The 19,822-nt window shown below is 38.7% G+C and overlaps 2 protein-coding genes across 6 annotated transcripts; one reads left to right on the plus strand and one right to left on the minus strand.

Annotated features, from left to right (window-relative positions):
• Positions 1-30: 30 nt before the first annotated feature.
• emc6 (ER membrane protein complex subunit 6) lies at positions 31-1,958 on the plus strand. Of its 4 annotated transcripts, none has more exons than XM_058383636.1 (2): positions 31-173; positions 714-1,958. In XM_058383636.1, the coding sequence occupies exon 2, from the start codon at positions 730-732 to the stop codon at positions 1,060-1,062; it is 333 nt and encodes a 110-aa protein (XP_058239619.1). In that variant the 5' UTR covers positions 31-173; positions 714-729; the 3' UTR covers positions 1,063-1,958. The 4 variants fall into 4 exon arrangements, with proteins under 4 accessions (XP_058239619.1, XP_058239622.1, XP_058239620.1 ...); XM_058383639.1 differs by having other exon boundaries at positions 107-173; positions 700-1,958; XM_058383637.1 differs by lacking the exon at positions 31-173 and adding an exon at positions 308-542 and having other exon boundaries at positions 700-1,958.
• An 8-nt stretch (positions 1,959-1,966) lies between these two features.
• p2rx5 (purinergic receptor P2X, ligand-gated ion channel, 5) lies at positions 1,967-18,742 on the minus strand. Of its 2 annotated transcripts, XM_058383633.1 has the most exons (12): positions 18,524-18,742; positions 14,681-14,831; positions 13,616-13,687; positions 13,266-13,341; positions 11,872-11,956; positions 11,676-11,756; positions 9,117-9,258; positions 7,115-7,245; positions 5,712-5,805; positions 5,552-5,617; positions 3,776-3,861; positions 1,967-2,921 (listed from the first exon to the last, which is right to left on the minus strand). In XM_058383633.1, exons 1-12 carry the CDS (start codon positions 18,655-18,657, stop codon positions 2,708-2,710), a joined length of 1,332 nt encoding a protein of 443 aa, XP_058239616.1. In that variant the 5' UTR covers positions 18,658-18,742; the 3' UTR covers positions 1,967-2,707. The 2 variants fall into 2 exon arrangements, with proteins under 2 accessions (XP_058239616.1, XP_058239617.1); XM_058383634.1 differs by lacking the exons at positions 1,967-2,921; positions 3,776-3,861 and adding an exon at positions 4,240-5,398.
• Positions 18,743-19,822: the final 1,080 nt, after the last annotated feature.

The raw sequence follows: 19,822 nt of genomic DNA on the forward strand, positions 1-19,822 counted from the left end.
AAGCGTAATGCTCCGTGCTTATTCAACATCTAGTGCACTAAGTAGGGCGTGTGGAAGCCGGTCCCTTCGCTGCCTTAATAGGGCACTAATACAGGCAGTAGGAAGAGATTTGAATCGGACCACTTCTGAAAGTATTTTGTTCCTATGTGGACGCCGTAGTGAAGAGGATAAGGGTAACGCAATTTTTTATTTTTATTTTTTTAAATAAACGCTTAAACTATGCATTACACATACCAGAGGTTTTATTTGGAAAATATTTATATATATATATATATATATATATATTTAAAATGAGTAAACTGAATTAAAAAAAACTTGTGATTCTGTCGTTTTAAGCGTTGTCCAGCGAGGAAACAACATGGCTGCCGATGAATGATCAGCGTAGCGTTTAGTCCCGTAACTTTTTTGTAAAGAAAACAATTCACAGTAGTTAATGTTAGATATGTTTTAATATTGTCATGAACATATTGTATGTTTATGTATAATTTCCTATAAGCGGAGCAGTTTATCATTTCTTAAGCGTGTGCATCCTGATCCCGACGGTAAGCTGATCATCAGATGTCTAAGCGTAAAGCGGAAGCTTATAATAATAATAATAATAATAATAATAATAATGTATATGAATGAATGGAGGAGGGGAGGTGCAGGTAGTCACGTGCACGTTTTAAACGCTCTTATTCAGGTGTGTTAATTGTGCAGGTGTGTGTTTCCAGTGATTTTTGGACTGGAATGGCGGCGATCGCAGCTAAACGCGAGGGCCCGCAGTTCATCAGCGAGGTCGCGGTGCGAGGGAACGCCGCGGTGCTGGAGTACTGCCGGACCTCGGTGTCCGCTCTGTCCGGGGCCACAGCGGGCATCCTGGGACTCACAGGCTTGTACGGGTTCATCTTCTACTTCCTGGCGTCCTTCCTGCTGTCCGTGCTGCTCATCCTGAAAGCTGGCCGGCAGTGGAACAAGTGCTTCAAGTCCAGACGTCTGCTCTTTACCGGAGGTCTCGTGGGCGGCTTGTTCACCTACGTGCTCTTCTGGACTTTCCTGTACGGGATGGTGCATGTGTACTGAAGAGCTAACTCGAGATGTGCACATTTCTGTTCAAATCTCTAGGCATGATGATAATTTTAATCTAACGTTTTCCTTTTTTTTGTATCTCATTGCACTGAACTGATTCCGACAGGAAGTGACCCACTTACCTGGGCTTCAAGGTGAAGCTGTTAACCCGAGATCTGTTTTATTTATTCATTCTTTCATTCATTCATCTTCAGCTTTGTCAGGGTTGCGGTAGATCTCAAGCCCATCTCGAGGATCCGTCCGAAACAGGACACAATGAGTGCACAAACACGCACATTCACACGTGTTTTATAGTCAGTCCACCTACTGGCATGTTCTTGGGCGGTTGGAGGAGAGCAGAGAACCTGGATGAAACACACACACACAATGAGCTCAGGATTAATCCTGGAGCTGTGAGACAGTAATACCTCCTGCCGTGCCACCTTGATACAAGATGTGTGTCACGATTTCGCTAACAAGTCTTTAGCTTTAGAAATGTAATCAGCATTAAATAACTCTCAATGGGGACATTTTTTGAATGATTCTGTGGACAGGTACACTTCTGGTTTTTTTCTTGTACATGCAGAACAACCTAAAGATCTCTTCAGGCTGTGTCTCTTTTCTCTAAGTGATGAACACAAAGGAAAGTGTTGACAGCTTTTAGACAATAAATACAATACTCAGAAAGGGCAATCTGTCATGCTGATCTGTTGTTTATATCCAGTAGTTTGAAATTTAGCATACTTGTATTAGACATCTTTATTTTCTGGAGAAAAAAGAAACCAATCCTCATCCCATTATGAGAAATAACAATTTTTAGAGAAAAATAATCTAACAATTATTGACTTGTGTGGCATTGTGCATGGATATTTCTGTGGTTTCTTCTAAATAAATTAATAAATCACTCATGATTGCAGTAATTCTTTGTTTTTTTATTCATCTTTTCACCACCGCCACATTAATAACCATGCATGTATTACTTTTCCATTTATAATAAAAGGCAGTATGTGTAAAAACAAGGGAAAAAAATATCAAAAGGCAATGTAACAGCTACAGAGACCTCCATTTCACACACAGAGGGACCCCAATTAACACATTTTCTAACATTTTTAGAAATGCTCTTCATATTATACATCAGTCAACTCTAGAGTTTTTGGCACGCTTCATTAAAACATGCCAACAACGGATCCAATGAATTTTCTGACCTTGAAGGCTGTAAAGTGTTATTTTAACACCTTTTTTTCCCAACAAGATTAAAAGCTTTTTGGCAAATTGCCACTCTTTCACTGGAGATTCCTCTCCCTGCAATGTCTAACAAGCCTGGAGAGACTTGAAGAAGATATTGGATCAGTCATTCATCTAGAACCTTCCAAGCACCTTTATATATTTGGTCAGTTCTGGAGTATTTATTTCTTTAGAAATAAGTAAGTCATATCTAAAGCAATTAACAGGTTTAAGTTTGATCCTTCAGATATATTTAACACAAAAGTTCACTGTTCAGCATGGAATAGATCTTATTTGGCTGCATAAATAACTGTCTGTCCTTTCCTTCATTTTTTTTCTTCACAGTATACAGTAGTTCTCTCTCCCAAAGCAATTTCAGTGTGTTCATCTACCCGCTTTATTTATTCGGTTTGTGTGGCATCCTGGATGAAGAAGCCTAAACCTCAGCTTTTCTTTCAGGACTGCGGTTGGATGTGGATGTTGCATCTTTAACGTGCTTTTGTTCATGATGGCGGCGTTTGTGTTTTCTCGGACTGCGAGACATTGAGGATGGCAGAAGCTGGTTCTCCACATCCAGTTTCTCGTCTTTCTTGTGGCCGTGCCGATTCTGTCCTTTGTGCCTCGCTTCTTTAGGTCGTCTACCAGGCTTTCTACAGATAAGCATAAGTGCATATTAGCACACTCTGGATGCATTAGATAGATAGATAGATAGATAGATAGATAGATAGATAGATAGATAGACAGACAGACTATATTGCCAAAAGTTTTGGGACACCCCTCCAAATCATAACTGCACACCATTGCACAAAGCAAGGTTCATAAAAGCATGAATGAGTGAGTTTGGTGTGGAGGACCCACACCAAACTCACTCATTGACTGACCTGCACAGAGTCCTGACCTCAAGCTGAGAGAACACCTTTGGGATGAATTAGAGCGGAGACTGCGAGCCAGGCCAAAACTGGGACGTTTGCCTTTACATGCACATGAATTTAATATGGAGTTGTCCCACCCTTTGCAGCTATAACAGCTTCAACTCTTCTAGGAAGGCTTTCCACAAGGTGTAGGAGTGTGTTTATGGGAATTTTTGACCATTCCTCTAGAAGTGCATTTGTGAGGTCAGGCACTGATGTTGGACGAGAAGGTCTGGCTTGCAGTCTCCACTGTAATTCATCCCAAAGGTGTTCTATCAGGTTGAGGTCAACATTCTTTGCAGGCCAGTCAAGTTCCTCCACACCAAACTCGCTCAAGGGGCCATCTCCAAACTGTTTCCACAAAGTTGGGAGCATGAAATTGTCCAAAATGTCTTGGTATGCTGAAGCATTAAGAGTTCCTTTCACTGGAACTAAGGGGCCGAGCCCAACCCCTGAAAAACAACAGTGATTTGGAGGAGTGTCCCAAAACCTGTGGCAATATAGTGTAGATAGATAAATAGATAGACTTTATTGATCCCATGAGGGAAATTCTTGTTACAGCTAGCTTAGTCAGTCAAGTCTATCAATCTTACTCTGCAACAGTCTCAAACTTCCTCTGTCTGTAGAAAGAGCTCCCTTTCATCAAATTGATGAGGATCATGTCGCAGAGGAACACTCCCTGTACAAAAAAGACAAATAGACAAATTACTTGTTATTACACAGTCCTTTCAGAATTTCAAAGAGTTTCTTGTAATGGTTGCAGGCAAACATGCTCAGTTGTGCAACTTTTGGCAACCCTTCCTATATTATGCATGCCGAGTAACAAATCAATACAGCTTAGCCAGATTTTTCATTTTAAAGCTTCAAACAGAAAAAAATTGTTTATTTTTGTAGATATGTAGAAGAGATAACAATTCATTTTGACCAGACAGTGATTTCAGAAAGATATACCAGAAATACAACACACTATCCTGATAAAAATAAAAAGAAAGAAAGAAAGAAAGAAAGAAAGAAAGAAAGAAAGAAAGAAAGAAAGAAAGAAAGAAAGAAATGGCACTCTGGATGAATAAACATTAGCAGTCCGGTTCCTTCAGGATGAACAACAGTACAATTGCGCTCTCTTGTGGATAAATCTTTATTGCCTTTAAGAGCAGTTGTAAGTGGTGAAATCCCCTAGCTCTTTCCATATGAACTGTTCAGACATACTGTCTCCCTCACTACTGAAACTGAAAGTGATGCTGTATAGTCATTTCTGTTTCACATCTATTTCATGACTACTGCTACTGATTTAAATCCATCTGTACTACATTAGTTTCGTTTACTGTTATTTTTGAACCCCAATTAACACCAATGCTGTTTAAGTGATAGTAAAAATACACAATATGCCTAGTTTGTGGACACCTGACCTTCACACCCACATGCGTCTCTTCCACAACGACAAAAGCAAACTCCATGAAGACATAGTATGCCAAGGTTGGAGTAGAAGAATAATCCCTACAAAACCCTGACCTGAACACTTTTGGGATGAACTGGATCTCCGACTATACCCCAGAACTCTTTTCTAAATAAACATCAGCGCCTGACATCAGTAATGCTCAAATCACCACAGCTACACTCCACAATACACCATATTGCCAAAAGTTTTGGAACATATGCCTTTACATGCACATGAATATAATATGAAGTTGGCCCACCCTTCACAGCTATAACAGCTTCAATGCTTCAACTCTTCTGGGAAGGGTTTAGGAGTGTGTTTACGGGAATTTTTGACCATTCCTCTAGAATTGCATTTGTGAGGTCAGGCACTGATGTTGGAGGAGAAGGTCTGGCTCACAGTCTCTGCTCTAATTCATCCCAAAGGTGTTCTATCAGGTTGAGGTCAGGACTCTATGAAGTTCCTCCACACCAAACTCCCTCATCCATGTCTTTATGGACCTTGCTTTGTGCACTGGTGCGCAGTCATGTTGGAACAGGAAGGGGTCATCCCCAAACTGTTCCCACAAAATTGGTAGCATGAAATTGTCCAAAATGTCTTGGTATGCTGAAGCACTAAGAGTTCCTTTCACTGGAACTAAGGGGCCAAGCCCAACCCCTGAAAAACAACACCTGAATACAATGATTTGGAGGGGTGTCCCAAAACTTTTGGGAATATAGTGTATATTGGAAAGCCGTCATGGGAGAGTGGAGAATACATGAGGGACGTCGGGAATATGATGCTAAAAAAGCAAATATGATGTGATGAGTAAATGTCCACAAACTTTTGGCCATATAATTTAGTTTCTTCTTCAGTTTCATTTCAAATGTCAATTATACAACTATCTTCTAAGTACTTGCACTTATGGCATTTGTATTACTGAAGTCATACTTACAACACCCATTAAAGCAACTCCAGACCCAATGTTCACCACCGTAGGGATGATACTGAATTTCCCTGCCTGGAATCCAAGAGCATGAGATAAGCAGTGAATCATAAGGCACTTCAAAACAAATAAACTCTCACACTACAATAGTAATAACAGTGAACCTTACCTCCCCATTAACCAGGATATCGAATCGAATGCCATACACTTTAAAGAGCGAGCGATAAGCGTTTCCTTCTGTATCTTTGTAATAGCGAGCAAATCTGCAAGACAAGCCAGGAAATGTATTATAAACAAGGACAAGTATCAAAGTCTAGGCTTCAGTATTTTCTCAAATTTCAGATGAACCTGTGATTCAGATCCTCTAAATGCCTTTTAATATTTCTGTTTAAAACTGTACTTAATGTGAAATAACACAAAGGTTCCAGTTATCACAGTGCTCTAATCAAAGTGAAACTGCATAAGCAAAGCTGTTCAATATTCCTCTTTACAGATGATTGACAGCTCCGGATGTAATCCAAGAGCAAATTGCTGTAGGCGTGATGCCACCCAGATGCTTATTCAGCTATGATTCATGCCTTCTGTCATGAAGCTAATCTGGAAAGTTGTAGTTCAAGCAAGGTTCAGGGCACAGTGTACCCTGATCAGGCATAACATTATGACAATATATTAATATTGTATTATACAATATATTAATATTATAACCTAATATTGTGTTGGTCTGTCTTTTGCTGCCAAAACAGCCCTGACCCGTCATGCACTGTGTATTCTAGCACCTTTCTGTCAGAACCAGCATTAACTTCTTCAGGAATCTGTGCAACAGTAGTTCGTCTGTTGGATCGGATCACACGGGCCAGCCTTCACTCCCCACGTGCATCAATGAGCCTTGGCCACCCATGACCCTGTTGCCGGTTCACCACTGTTCCTTCCTTGGACCACTTTTGATAGATACTGACCACTGCAGACCGGGAACACCCCACAAGAGATGCAGTTTTGGAGATGCTCTGATCCAGTGGTCTAGCCATCACAATTTGGACTCATTTAAATCCTTACTCTTGCCCATTTTTTCTGCTTCTAACATATCAACAATGAGGACAAAATGTTCACTTGCTGCCTAATATATCCCACCCACTAACAGGTGCCATGATGAGGAGATCATCAGTCTCATTCACTTCACCTCTCAGTGCTCATAATGTTATGCCTGATCGGTGTACATCGTAACATCATTTAAAATGTGCAATCAAAGCTAGTGTCAGGATGGTAAGCAGAATTTTGTGTCTGTTTCCAGTTTCATGGTGTATTATGTGGGAGTATAAAGCCTTTTATTTTTAACTGCAAATCCTTATTTACTTATTTAAAACATGTATGTCTTATATCTGCCAATGCAATAAATATAAATGATTCACACAGGAAATAAGAAAACGCACTAAAGTCAGCTTACAAGACATATGATTTATAAAAGTGACGATTCTAGTGTCACATTGTCATTCAGTTCCTTTTGACATTATATAAACTTCACAGTTAACCATAGTTAAGTGTTAAATATAGGATAAAGCTGAGTGAAGGTAATACCTGAAGTTATATCCACTGATGTTGGAGCCTTTTGAGGTGTCCATACGGGTGAAGCTGTACTTAGGGATGCAGTTAGAGTAGTCTTTATCTAAATCACAGTTCCACTCAATCCCCACTACAATAGATCCACCCTGTGTGTGTACAGATAGATAGATAGATAGATAGATAGATAGATAGATAGATAGATAGATAGATAGATAGATAGATAGATAGATAGATAGATAGATAGATAGATAGATATTTCAGTAGTTCTGAAAACATCAGTGCATAAGGCTAGGTTTTCTGTGTAGAGTTATTGCTTCTCTAGCATCATTGAATTCCGGTGTTGTTTTTTTTACAGGGGTTGGGCTTTGCCCCTTAGTTCCAGGGAAAGGAACTTGGTTATGGTATGGTTGGTACTTGAAATTGGTTTGGTTCAGCATACCAAGACATTTTGGACAATTTCATGCTCCCAACTTTGTGGGAACAGTTTGGGGATGACCCCTTCCTGTTCCAACATGACTGCACACCAGTGCACAAAGCAAGGTCCATAAAGACATGGATGAGCGAGTTTGGTGTGGAGGAACTTCACAGAGTCCTGACCTCAACCTGATAGAACACCTTTGGGATGAATTAGGGCAGAGACTGTGTGTCAGGCCTTCTTGTTCAACATCAGTGCCTGACCTCACAAATGCACTTCTAGAGGAATGGTCAAATATTCCTATAAACACACTTCTAAACCTTGTGGAAAGCCTTCCTAGAAGCGTTGAAGCTGTTATAGCTGCAAAGGGTGGGCCAACTCCATATTACATTCATGTGCATGTAAAGGCAGACGTCCCAGTTCTGACCTGGCTCGCAGTCTCCGCTCTAATTCATCCCAAAGGTGTTCTATCAGCTTGAGGTCAGGCCAGTCAAGTTCCTCCACACCAGTCTCACTCATCCATGTCTTTATGGACCTTGCTTTGTGCACTGGTGTGTAGTCATGTTGGAAGGAAGTGGTCATCCCCAAACTCTTCCCCCAAAGTTGGGAGCATGAAATTGTTCAAGGTGTCTTGGTATGCTGAAGCATTAAGAGTTCCTTTTACTGGCACTAAGGGGTCAAAACAAGCACTTGAATTCAATGATTTGGAGGGGTGTTCCAAAACTTTTGGAAACATAGTGTATCTAATACAAATTCTAGCAAATCCGCATCCAGACCCTGAGCTGCTCAGTCTGAATGATATAATTATAATTATAATGATATAATATGCCTAATTTACATCACCCAAATATCTGCATTATGCAAATTCACACCATACCACTGTTTAATTCTGATTGGTGTTCTTGATTAATTCTTGATTAATTGATTCTGATTGGTCAGAAGGACAGCAGCTCAGATAGTAGTTCTGGCTGATAATGTGGAAGCTAATAAGCCTCTAATAATACATGTATTTAAAAGCTTGTTGTTCTTCAACCAAGCAAAAATATAACCGGTGATACAGTGAAGCTTTCTGCATAGAGATTTAACATTTTTTGGAAGCAGTCTGTTCAAAATGGAGGATGTTGCCCTTTATTGTTTCTCTGCAACATGAGAAGCTGTGTTTTTTTTTTTGTCATCCATCCATCCATCCATTTTTAGGTCCACTAATCCTACACATGTTCACATGAAACCTGGAGCCTATCCAAGGGGGTTTAGGGCACAATGCAGCTTGGGCGGGATGCCAAACCATCACAGGGTCCAATCGCACACACCCTCAAACACCCATTCATGCAATACAGACCATTTAGAGATGCCAATCAGCTTACAACATGTTTTTAAACTGGGGCAGGAAACCAGAGTACACAGAGGAAACCCCAACACTGGGGCTCATAACGGCTGCTCAAACGTTTCTCTCAACAAAAAAAAAAAAAGCTCATAATGAAATCAATCCTTCTCTAATCATATCCTTTCTCAAAGCTTGTCCAATCCCTCGCATTCAAATTCAAGCACATCATCCCTAATCACTACTGGGCTCTGAGACATAATGACATTAGCGACACTCGCCTTCACAGCCATTTCTTGGAATCTGTGTCCAGTCCACTCGACCAGATCTCCCACTCGGAAGATGGGGCAAAATGGGTGGTGGACTTTGTCATAGTAGCATGATTTCAGATATGTGTGGTTACTGGAGGGGAGAACATTTGATCTAAAAGAAAGACAGGAAGAAAGAAGTAAAGAAAAACAGCGTGTAAGTGTACCATTTACATGAGACTGGAACAATGAACACAGCCGAAGATGTAACATAATAGTGCTAATACTACTAAACTGCGCCATTTTACCCATTACATTAAATATCTGTCTGAAAGAAGTAAATATTCTGCAGGTGAATAAAACCTAAATAATTCCTGTTTATAAAACAGTGCATAATAAAATCTTAAAACCTTCTGTAAATTTAAAAAATATATATTTTTTAAAATTATTTATTAAAAAAATTATTTAATTGTATTTATTTAAATGTAAGATTTTATTTGTACAAAATCTATTACAAATATTATTTAAAAAATTATATGCTCAATTATAATTATAATAATGTTATTATTATATATTATTAAATATAATATAATTATAATAATTATAAAAGTCAAGTTAAGTATATTATAAAAGTCAGTCTGGTTTATATTTGTATGAACTGATTCCTATATACATAAATATTTGCGCCTGTATTGTTAATGATCAATTATTAAAATCTGAATAATTAATTTTTTTATTTAACTAGATTATAGAATTGCAAATTATTATTGGGTATAAACCATAGCACCTGAAATTTTCTACAAAACTATATATAAAATTGTAGGCTTGGATAAAGATGTTTGGATAATAATTAACATTACAGACGGTACCTCAGCAGGAATAAATTAAAAAGACCTTTTATTTCTAATTTCTAATTTAGTTGTTTATAGGTACATACTCTACATATTAGATTTTATCATGTGTGAAAATTGCCAAGTTTGTACAGTGGTATGTCTTGCTATGGTGCAATAACTACTCAGAATTGAACGGGTACATAATATGTAAAATAAATAATAAATAAAAATTATTCATCAAAGCCTATGATGTAACATAATAGTGCTTATGCTACTAAACTGCCCCCATTTTAGTTCTTCACATTAAGAACCTGAGTGATTCTTCAGGTCAGAAATGAAACCTGAATGATTCTTCTGCTAGTGTCATGTCTAAATGAGGATCTTAGCATCATGTCCTTGTGACTATATATTCACTGAGTATTATGTGTAAGAACCATGGAAGGTTTCTATCAGTCTCACCAGAGCACTGTATTGCTCCGAACAATATCACTAGCATTATATATTCTAACAAAGAAATACATACATGACGCACTCAAAGATCTTATTTCTGTCTAAAACGCCTGTTAAAGTAAAAAATAGCTAGCATAAAAAGGACTAATTGCTAATCTACTGCGAAGCTACTAGCTTGCAACTCTGAACAAACGTGATGTTTCCGGTTTTTTTGGTCAATCCTTTAGTGTTTTCTTAGAACACTAGATAACTAGATACTGCTAGTTACAAATGTATTATATACACTTCTAGACTATCTGTCTAACCATAGTGGAAATCTATGCCCTTTATAGGAAATGCATAAAGACAGTATAACTGTGAGTGGAGGCAGGGTGTGAATAGATGCTACTTCCTGTGTGAGGTGAACAGGTAAAAAACCAACTACATTTCCAGCATTTAGCATGCTAACAGAGGTTAAGCAACAGACAGACACACTGTCTCTGTGATCCCACAAGAGATTGTGTGTGTGTATAAATAGATGATTTATGTGCAAGCTATTCTCAGGCCGAACATAGCATAGTCGTATCTGTCGTGTCATCTCCCTTTAAGCTTTATGATGTACATAATATGTGGAAGCTGAATCTATCTGAAGTAACTGTGAAAATATGTGGTGTATGTTATGAAGTGAGGTGTGAAAACAGTGAATGCACGTGTGTGTGTGTGTGAAAAAGGTTAATATAGTTTAAGACACAATAGACATGCTGGATTGTGCTCTATCTTTACAAAAATCCATTTTATACAACACTACAACAGGTATCATATATAATATAGTATATACACCAATCAGCCATAACATTATGACCATCTGCCTAATATCGTGTTGGTCTCCCTTTTGCTGACAAAACAGCCCTGAACCCATCCTCGCAACTTACAAGACTTAAAGGATACTTTTGATAGATACTGACCACTGCAGACCGGGAACACCCCACAAGAGCTGCAGTTTTGGAGATGCTCTGATCCAGTCGTCTAGCCATCACAATTTGGCCCTTTGTCAAACTCACACAAATCTTTACTCTTGTCCATTTTTCCTGCTTCTAACACATCAACTTTGAGGACACTTGCTGCCTAATATATCCCACCCACTAACAGGTGCCATGATGAGGAGATAACCAGTCTAATTCACTTCACCTGTCAGTGCTCATAATGTTATGCCTGATCGGTATAACAGTGTAATAATAATACTGTATAATATATTTATTCAATGCCATCAATGTGAATCATCTCAGGTTTCAGATCACTTTTTTTAAGCAGAAACTATGGCATGACTTACTTGGAGAAGTCAAACTTCGGAAACCTAACAAAGTTCCTGATGTAGACACTGAAGTTTTCCGCTTTTCCCAGCCGCGGCACCCTAAACATCACACCATAATCACGAGTCATTTCTTTCTTTCTTCAAGTTGTAGCAGGATAAATTAGATACAAGGGTAAATTATATGACGTATGGTGTAAAGTGCTGTTTTTCGTACGTCGGTGTGTTATTGCTCTCAACTGGACACCAGCCATAAATTTCACACGTTCCCGTCTCATTTATACAGCGTCCCATCTTCATGCCTAAACCCAGAGATAGGGCAAGTTAAATACAAGTTTCGACATACCATGAATAAATTCTCTGTACTCTGAAAAGGCATATTTGAAATTTATATGTCTCTGCTGCATAACTAATAGCACAGTATATACATACATACAAAGTGTTTAACTGAACTAGCAAATAAATGTTGACTGGAAAAAAAAAAGTATCCATATATTTAGTCTAGCCATGTAGCTAATATTTGCTAGCTAGCCTGTAAATGAAATAGCTAACCCACATTTCTTAAAGCCAGTGATTGTTGCTCTTATTGTTCATTTTGTCTCATTGTATAATATTTTGTTGCTTATTTTTTGATTGTTGATTCTAGTTAAAGTCAAGTAGCCTTTATTTATCACATATGCATTACTGCACAGTGAAATTCTTTCCTCACATATCGCATCTTTGGGTGTTGGGGGGGGGGGGGGGGTTGTTTGGGGGTGCTCATGGGCCCAGCGGTGGCAGCTTGGTAGTGTTGGGGCTTGATCCCTGATCTTCCAATCAACAACCCAGAGCCTTAACCACTTGAGCTACCACCACCCTTCTTACTATTTATAAAAACTCCAAGGTTCAGGTTTTCCAGGTTTGTCCATAAGCTCAGGTTCCTGTCTTTGTGGATGTTTGCATGTTCTCAACATGGGTTCTCTAGTAAATGGATTAGCTATACTAAAATCTGCCCATAGCTTTGAATGAGTTCAAATGAATCTGTGATGACCCGGTGCCCCAGTCAGGGTGTAATCTGGCCTTGCACCAATTATTCCTGGAACAGACACCTGAGCTATCACAAACCAAACCGAGGATAAAGTTCATACTGAAGATGAGTGAATGAAAATGACTTTATCCCCCTCAGCAGCAGAGGCTATGGTTGGTAGAGATCTCAAATCAAGTCATTTCAACCATATATAGCTGATGCAGTACATACTGTAGTGAAATGATACAGTGTTCCTCCTGGACCACTTCCCAGTACTTAAACACCTGGAACCTTCATTCATTGTGAAGTCTTGCTAAACATTACAGTTCACTTCTGAGCTTTCTGTGATGTTTTTGACCCTTTTACTGATCCGCTGTTTGCTCTTCTGAATTTGGCTTTGGTGCTTTGAAAAGTGCCTCATTAACACCATCGATCTGGTTTGCGATTTCAGTTTGTATGAATAGATTTTGGTTTAAAGTGCGTGTATCCTTGATCTCTCTCTCTCTCTCTCTCTCTCTTTCTGTTTCTAGTCTGTTAGACTGTTAATTAGACCAAAAAAGACCTTTCTTAGCCATAAAGTATGTAAGTATAATCATTCCTCTTACCATGGCCTGCTTTAACATATTCACCCTTCATGCAGTCATCATCGTGAGAACAGATACCATCAGGGACGAGTGGACTCTGAAGCATTTAAATGAACATGCAAATGACTACCGAGATCAGCATGCAGAACAAAGCAGACATCTAAAACAATAGACCAAATGACACGAAGCAGTTTAAAAAACAACAACAAAAAACTATCCTATAATGCAGGTGATTTTTAATTTTCCGTCATAATATTAGCACAAGGAAAGGAGTCTTTTGAGTACACGAGTAAGCATGTGTTATTGCTGTTTAAACCCCATTTAATAGGGGATGTTTAAATACATCCAAATACAGTGGTTGGGATTCTTACCTCGGCGCATGAGTTCAGCCTTTGGTTTGGAGTCTCAAGGTAATTTGTTACAATAAAGAAGACATTATCCCCCTTGATAAAAAAAAAAGAACAAGCAATGCCTTTTAAATATAGAAATGTAATGTATAATTTTATACAAGACATGAGCATCCTATGTATAGGATACACATAATCAATTATTTATCAATCTTCTTCTTCTTCTTCTTGAGGATGGCTCAGTGGTAGGTTTCTCGCCTACCATGCGGGAGGCCCGGTTTCAAACCTCAGCCACTGGATGCAGTGCTGGTCCCAAGTCCAGATAAAAAAATGAGAGGGTTGCGTCAGGAAGGGCGTCTACCGTAAAACCTAGCGTCTAGCGTAAACCCTAGAAGTTGTTGCGTGGACCAGTTGGTCCGCTGTGGCGACCCCTCACAAGTAGAGAGCAGCCAAAAGATCATCATCAACAACAACTTATTATTATTGCTATTATATTTTTTAACATTTTAAATGTTCAATTTTTAAATGGTATTTTTGCAACACTGTTCCTATTGCTTTAGTGGATAATAATAAATCCTTGACCCTTTTTTTAATTTTATAGATGAATTAGACCCTTCTTGTCTACTTTCTGAGCACGTATCCCTATATGCTTTTTTCCTGTGGTAAAGATGATACTCACATCACACACATGTTTTTTTGAACAATAAACAGGAAATGGGTTTAACGTCTGTTTCGAATAAGTTTTGCAACGGTTGTATTTTTTTACTTTCTGTTTTAAATCACTGTGTAATGTTCTTGTCTCTGAGCGAGAAAATCGTGAACTTAAGGCCACACTGGTGAGTGATGCAGAATTCAGACTTGTGGATTATATCTACGTAAATAAATTACAGTTTATTTCTGCTGGCAATCTCAAGCTGTTAATATGAATCAGATGCGCTGATATATATGAATATAAGGATCAGAAAATGACTTCATCCACAACTGTCCTTTGTACTGCACTTATAATTATTTCTTATCATTAACACCTTCTGAAATGTCTTTAAAATTCTTGTAAATTTGTTTAAATAGTATGTTTACATAGGGACCTACCTGAGAAGGTATGACATAATCTTCGGCACCCCATACACGATATCCAAGCTCTGTGGTGTTACCAACAGCAGTACCTTTAAGCTTTGTATACACTGAGCTCTGGACTGCTTCTTCTCTTTCTTGGTACCCTTTCTTCCATATGAAGACCCACCTACAAAAAATTTGGGTAGTTGCAGAAAATCCACAGATGAGTGAAAACCTGAGCTCTAATGAAACCATATCTCAGGCCATATATAATATGGCCAAGCCTTATGCTTTGTTTGGCCAGTTGTTGGCCCAAACCTGACAAGTTTATATACACTACTCACAAAAAGTTAAGGATATTTGGCTTTTGGGTGAAATTTATGGAAAATGTAAAAAGTTCACGCTACAGTGATGTTATATCATGAAAGTAAGGCATTTAAGTAGAAGCATGCAATGGTGATTTCCTCATCTCAAACAATTTATTGAAACAAAAGCCAACAACAGTGGTGGGTATACCACAACAAAAAATGGCAATGTCTCAATAATTTGTCATGTGCCCCTGACCATCAATTACAGCTTGACAAAGACGTCTCATGCTGTTCATGAGTCGACTTTTTGTCTGCTGAGGCATGGCATTCCACTCTTCTTGAAGGACGGCCCTCAGGTCATTGAGGTTCTGGGGTGCAGGGTTATGAGCCTCTACACGGCGACTCAGCTGATCCCATAGGTTTTCTATGGAGAAAGTGCAGGCCACTCCATTTGAGGTACCCCAGCCTCCAGCAGCCGTTCCCTAATGATGCGACCTCGATAAGCTGGAGCATTGTTGTCCATGAAGATGAAATTAGGGATGTGTTGTTCATGCAGGGACACAATGACTGGATTAATGATGTTATTCAGGTAGTATTGGCTTGTCACTGTACCATTCACAAGATGTGGGGCAGTTCTGTATTGAGTAGCCACACCTGCCCAGACTGTAACACCACCACAACAGCGGCTGATGCATAGCGCACTCCTTGACGTCTCCAACATCGTTGGCGGCCATCATTTCTGCTCAACGTGAATCGACTTTCATCAGAGAACAGCACTGAGGCCCACTGGTCCCTCGTCCAGCGTAAATGCTCCCTGGCCCGACGCCTGTGGCTGGTGGTGTGGTCAGGTATCCTTGTGGGTCGTCTAGCACGCAGACCACGCTGATGTAAACGGTTTTGAATGGTCTGACGTGACACTTGGGTGCTTCTCACCTCCCTTAAATGTGCCTGGAGTTGAGTGGCATTCATCATCCGGTTCCGCAGGGCACTGTTCACAATGAAGCGTCATCAACATGGGATGTGGCCAAAGGACGTCCACTTCTATGCCTTTCTGTGACTCTTCCAGTCTCTCTGTATCTCTGTCGCAACCTGCTGTTGACACTCTAAGCTCAGTGGCCACTTCCCTCTGAGAACATCCTGCAGCCTCACAGTGGCAAGGTACTGTTGATCAATTGTTAGGTGTGGTCTTGGTCTCATGATGTCAAAATGTGAACAGCATGATGAAGAGGACTGTTTAAATACCAATTCTAATTGAACCAGAAATGTATTGTTCGATTCATGGATCAAACACCAGTTGTGAATTTTGCCGTTAAGCACCTTGTTAGAGAACAGCAAGTTATGCAAAAAGTACTGAAACACTGAACAGTTGGACATTCAAAAGTGTACAGAAGGTCAAATTAAGTTCACCTGTAAAGGTTATAGTGCATTTTGGGTGCATCCTGAAATTTCACCCGAAAGCTGAATATCCTTAACTTTTTGTGAGTAGTGTATGTAGTTTAAGAGTTTATTTGTAATGACTATTAAAATACTATCTTTTGGTGATTAAAAAAACTGTTTGAATAGTAAGTTGATATTTCTATCCAACATGTTTTACCTAGAGGAATAAATTCATTCAATGGCACGTCTGTCCATTCTCCTTTTATCTCCTTGTTAACCCTCACAGAACTACTGGTAACTAGGTGAGGTTTATTTTCGCTATCTGGGGAAATCCCAGGAGATCAGCAGTTTCTGAAACACGCAATATAGCCATCCTGTAGATCACGTTTTCCCCCAATCTGATGTTTGGTCTAAATATTAATCGATGCTCTTGAGCTATGCCTACATGCACTGAGCTCCTGCCTCACAATAGGCTGATATTCCTATTAAATTGGTCAGTGAGTGTATATATGAGAGATGCAGTAGCCTCAAAACAGCATAATATTTACTGTGTTGTGGTATTAGTGTGGTGATATATATCTCTTGACACAATTAGTCAGACTACCGTCATATTATTAGTCATTTTCTATCTTCAATTTATAATATTATTATTATTATTATTATTATTATATTGTTATTATTATTATTATATATTATCATAATATAATTATTATACAAATTATATTATGTAGTCATTTAAAACAGACAAACATAAGCCAAAAAAACTGAGAAATGAAATTAAATATGAATGAGAAAAAGTGGAGAAAGAAAAAGGGAATTAAATTTATTTCTAGCACAATATTTATGAATATGATATTGTTGTTGATAGCGGCCTACACTCTCAGAAAAAACGGTACCTTTCCATGTCTCTGGAGTTTTACTTTAATATGTATTCTTCACCAAAACACTACATCTTTTCAAAAGATCTCGGGTACATAATTGAATAATAATTGCCTTTTTAGAGCAAAGTACACCATATGTGGCCCTATATGCCTTTAGTAGCAGTAGTTTATCCCTGAGAAATCAAATTACTTAAAAGGTTAAAATCCAGATTTCTGTAAAGCTGCTTTAGTTAAAAGCGCAATACAGAAAACAAAACTGAACTGAAATAAAGTATTTTTGCTCTAAGCATGTATTTGACTGGTCCGTTAAATTGGATTCCGACCTCAATACCTCAAACCTACGTTATAAATCATGCCTGATCGGACAGTATGTACGTATTCAAATAATGGTTATGAAATTAGTACTGATTTATTTGGTGGAATTTCCACAGCAGGAGTATATTATGAATTACTGTGTATTATGTCTGTTACTGTTGTACATACAATGCACTCATTTTGCACAATATATAATTACACTCAACACTGTATCCACTGTAAATACAGCTTCTCTATGCACATTCTGACATAGCCTTATTTACTGAGGTACATATTTATCTGCACTTGTTCATTTCTAAAAAACAAAAAAAATACTATTTGCACTTCTGGTAGATGCTAAACGGAATTTCGTTGCTATGTACCTGGACTTTGCAATGACAATAAAGTTGTGAAAATCTATCTATCTATCTATCTATCTATCTATCTATCTATCTATCTATCTAAAGGAAATTGTAATCTTTTTTTTTTTACAAAATTATTAATGATCTCTCATCCTTTAAAAGAACAGAAAACAAAACATCTCATAGTTTTAGACACATCAGAAATAAATAAATAAATAAATAAATAAATAAAAGATACTTCTGATATCAAAATATAACTTGAATAGGTTTTTTAAAGGCACCCACGTGTGGCACATTACTTTCACTTGAGTACATACTTCTAGCTTTTGATACTTTCACTTTTGAATTGGATAAGATTTCACCAGACCTACTACAAGTAGAAGTTTTACGATCTCTCAGGATCGTTGTTCACAACCTGTCCGTGCAAAACATGTATGTGAACTGACACAAGCTACTATACAAGCTGCACTGTGCGTTTACAAAAGAGTGACCCTGAGCTCAGCATGGTATCCGGGCACTTTTTTTAACACCCCAGCACAGTCGCACATGACACCATAAGCTGTGATTCTCCCCCCGTTATGACTGAAATCTTCTACAACCTAATAAGGTCTATTGAGCGCAATAACCTAGAATAAAGGCGCTCTCATGGGCACGTACCCGATTAAGTATCCGATCACTGCGAGCTGAATGAACCTGAATAACACTCCAATCTTCTTGTTTTTCGCGATGAAGAACTTCTCCGTCTTATAGTCGAAAAGTGTGTTTAAAAGTTGACTCCAGCAGGCTGCCATGCCTAATATAACTGGTCTAAACCAAGCGCGCGCCGTCAGTGGCGCTGGGCATGTGCGACAGAAAACAACCTCTTGCGCGCGCGCGTGCGTGCGTGCGTGCGTGTGTGTGTGTGTGTGTGTGTGTGTGCAAACCTAGAGCACAGACAAGGCAAGCGGGGGTGATGAGACTTCCTTGCAACAAACTAAAACGAATAATATATCAGTAACAACAATTATAATGGTAATATATACACAACACACTTCCATGTTGCTTATAACCCGAATGTAAAATACCTGTACCTGTGGCTTTTCTTCTTCTTCTTCTTTTTTTTTTTTTTTACAACCAGGAAATCATTTAACTGGGGAAAGAAATTCCAGAATGTAATGTAATGTGATTTAATATGGTGGCTATTTATTGGTCATCAATGTGGGATGTGGCCACTTCTATGCCTTTCTGTGACTCTTCCAGTCTCTGGAGATCATCAGACTGATGATCTCCTCATCATGGCACCTGTTAGTGGGTGGGATATATTAGGCAGCAAGTGAACATTTTGTCCTCAAAGTTGATGTTAGAAGCAGGAAAAATGGGCAAGCGTAAGGATTTGTGCGAGCTTGACAAAGGGCCAAACTGCGATGGCTAGACGACTGGATCAGAGCATCTCCAAAACTGCAGCTCTTGTGGGGTGGTGTTCCTGGTCTGCAGTGGTCAGTATCTATCTATCTATCTATCTATCTATCTATCTATCTATCTATCTATCTATCTATCTATCTATCTATCTATCTATCTATCTATCTATCTATCTATCTATCTATCTGTCTGTCTGTCTGTCTGTCTGTCTGTCTATCCTTTAAGTCCTGTAAGTATCATGGAGGCAATGGAGGCCTCACCTCACAACCTACAAATCTTAAAGGATCTACTGCTAACATCTTGGTGACAGATATGACAGCACACCTTCAGGCATCTAGTGGAGTCCATGCCTTGAAGGGTCAGGGCCGTTTTGGCAGCAAAAGGGGGACCGACGCAATATTAGGCAGGTGGTCATAATGCAATGCATGATCGGTATATGTATTATAAACATTCTATTATTTATGTTTTATGAACATTCTTATTTTTAACTATTGTTATTATTATTTAAGGTTTGCATTAAACATTTTAAAATTCATATTTCCTGTCAACAGTTAGCAG

Source organism: Hemibagrus wyckioides, linkage group LG28 (assembly GCF_019097595.1).
Source record: "Hemibagrus wyckioides isolate EC202008001 linkage group LG28, SWU_Hwy_1.0, whole genome shotgun sequence".
In the NCBI taxonomy this organism is placed as follows: Eukaryota; Metazoa; Chordata; class Actinopteri; order Siluriformes; family Bagridae; genus Hemibagrus; species Hemibagrus wyckioides.

What these genes read in the sequence shown, in the direction of transcription:
- emc6 (XM_058383636.1), top strand. Translation starts at nt 730, where the DNA reads ATGGCGGCGATCGCAGCTAAACGCGAGGGCCCGCAGTTCATCAGCGAG.
- p2rx5 (XM_058383633.1), bottom strand. Translation starts at nt 18,657, where the DNA reads ATGGCAGCCTGCTGGAGTCAACTTTTAAACACACTTTTCGACTATAAG. An exon ending in ATTATGTCATACCTTCTCAG is followed by an intron (nt 13,688 to 14,680) that starts GTAGGTCCCTAT and finishes TTTTTTATCAAG; the next exon opens with GGGGATAATGTCTTCTTTAT. An exon ending in ATATGTTAAAGCAGGCCATG is followed by an intron (nt 11,957 to 13,265) that starts GTAAGAGGAATG and finishes CTCTGGGTTTAG; the next exon opens with GCATGAAGATGGGACGCTGT.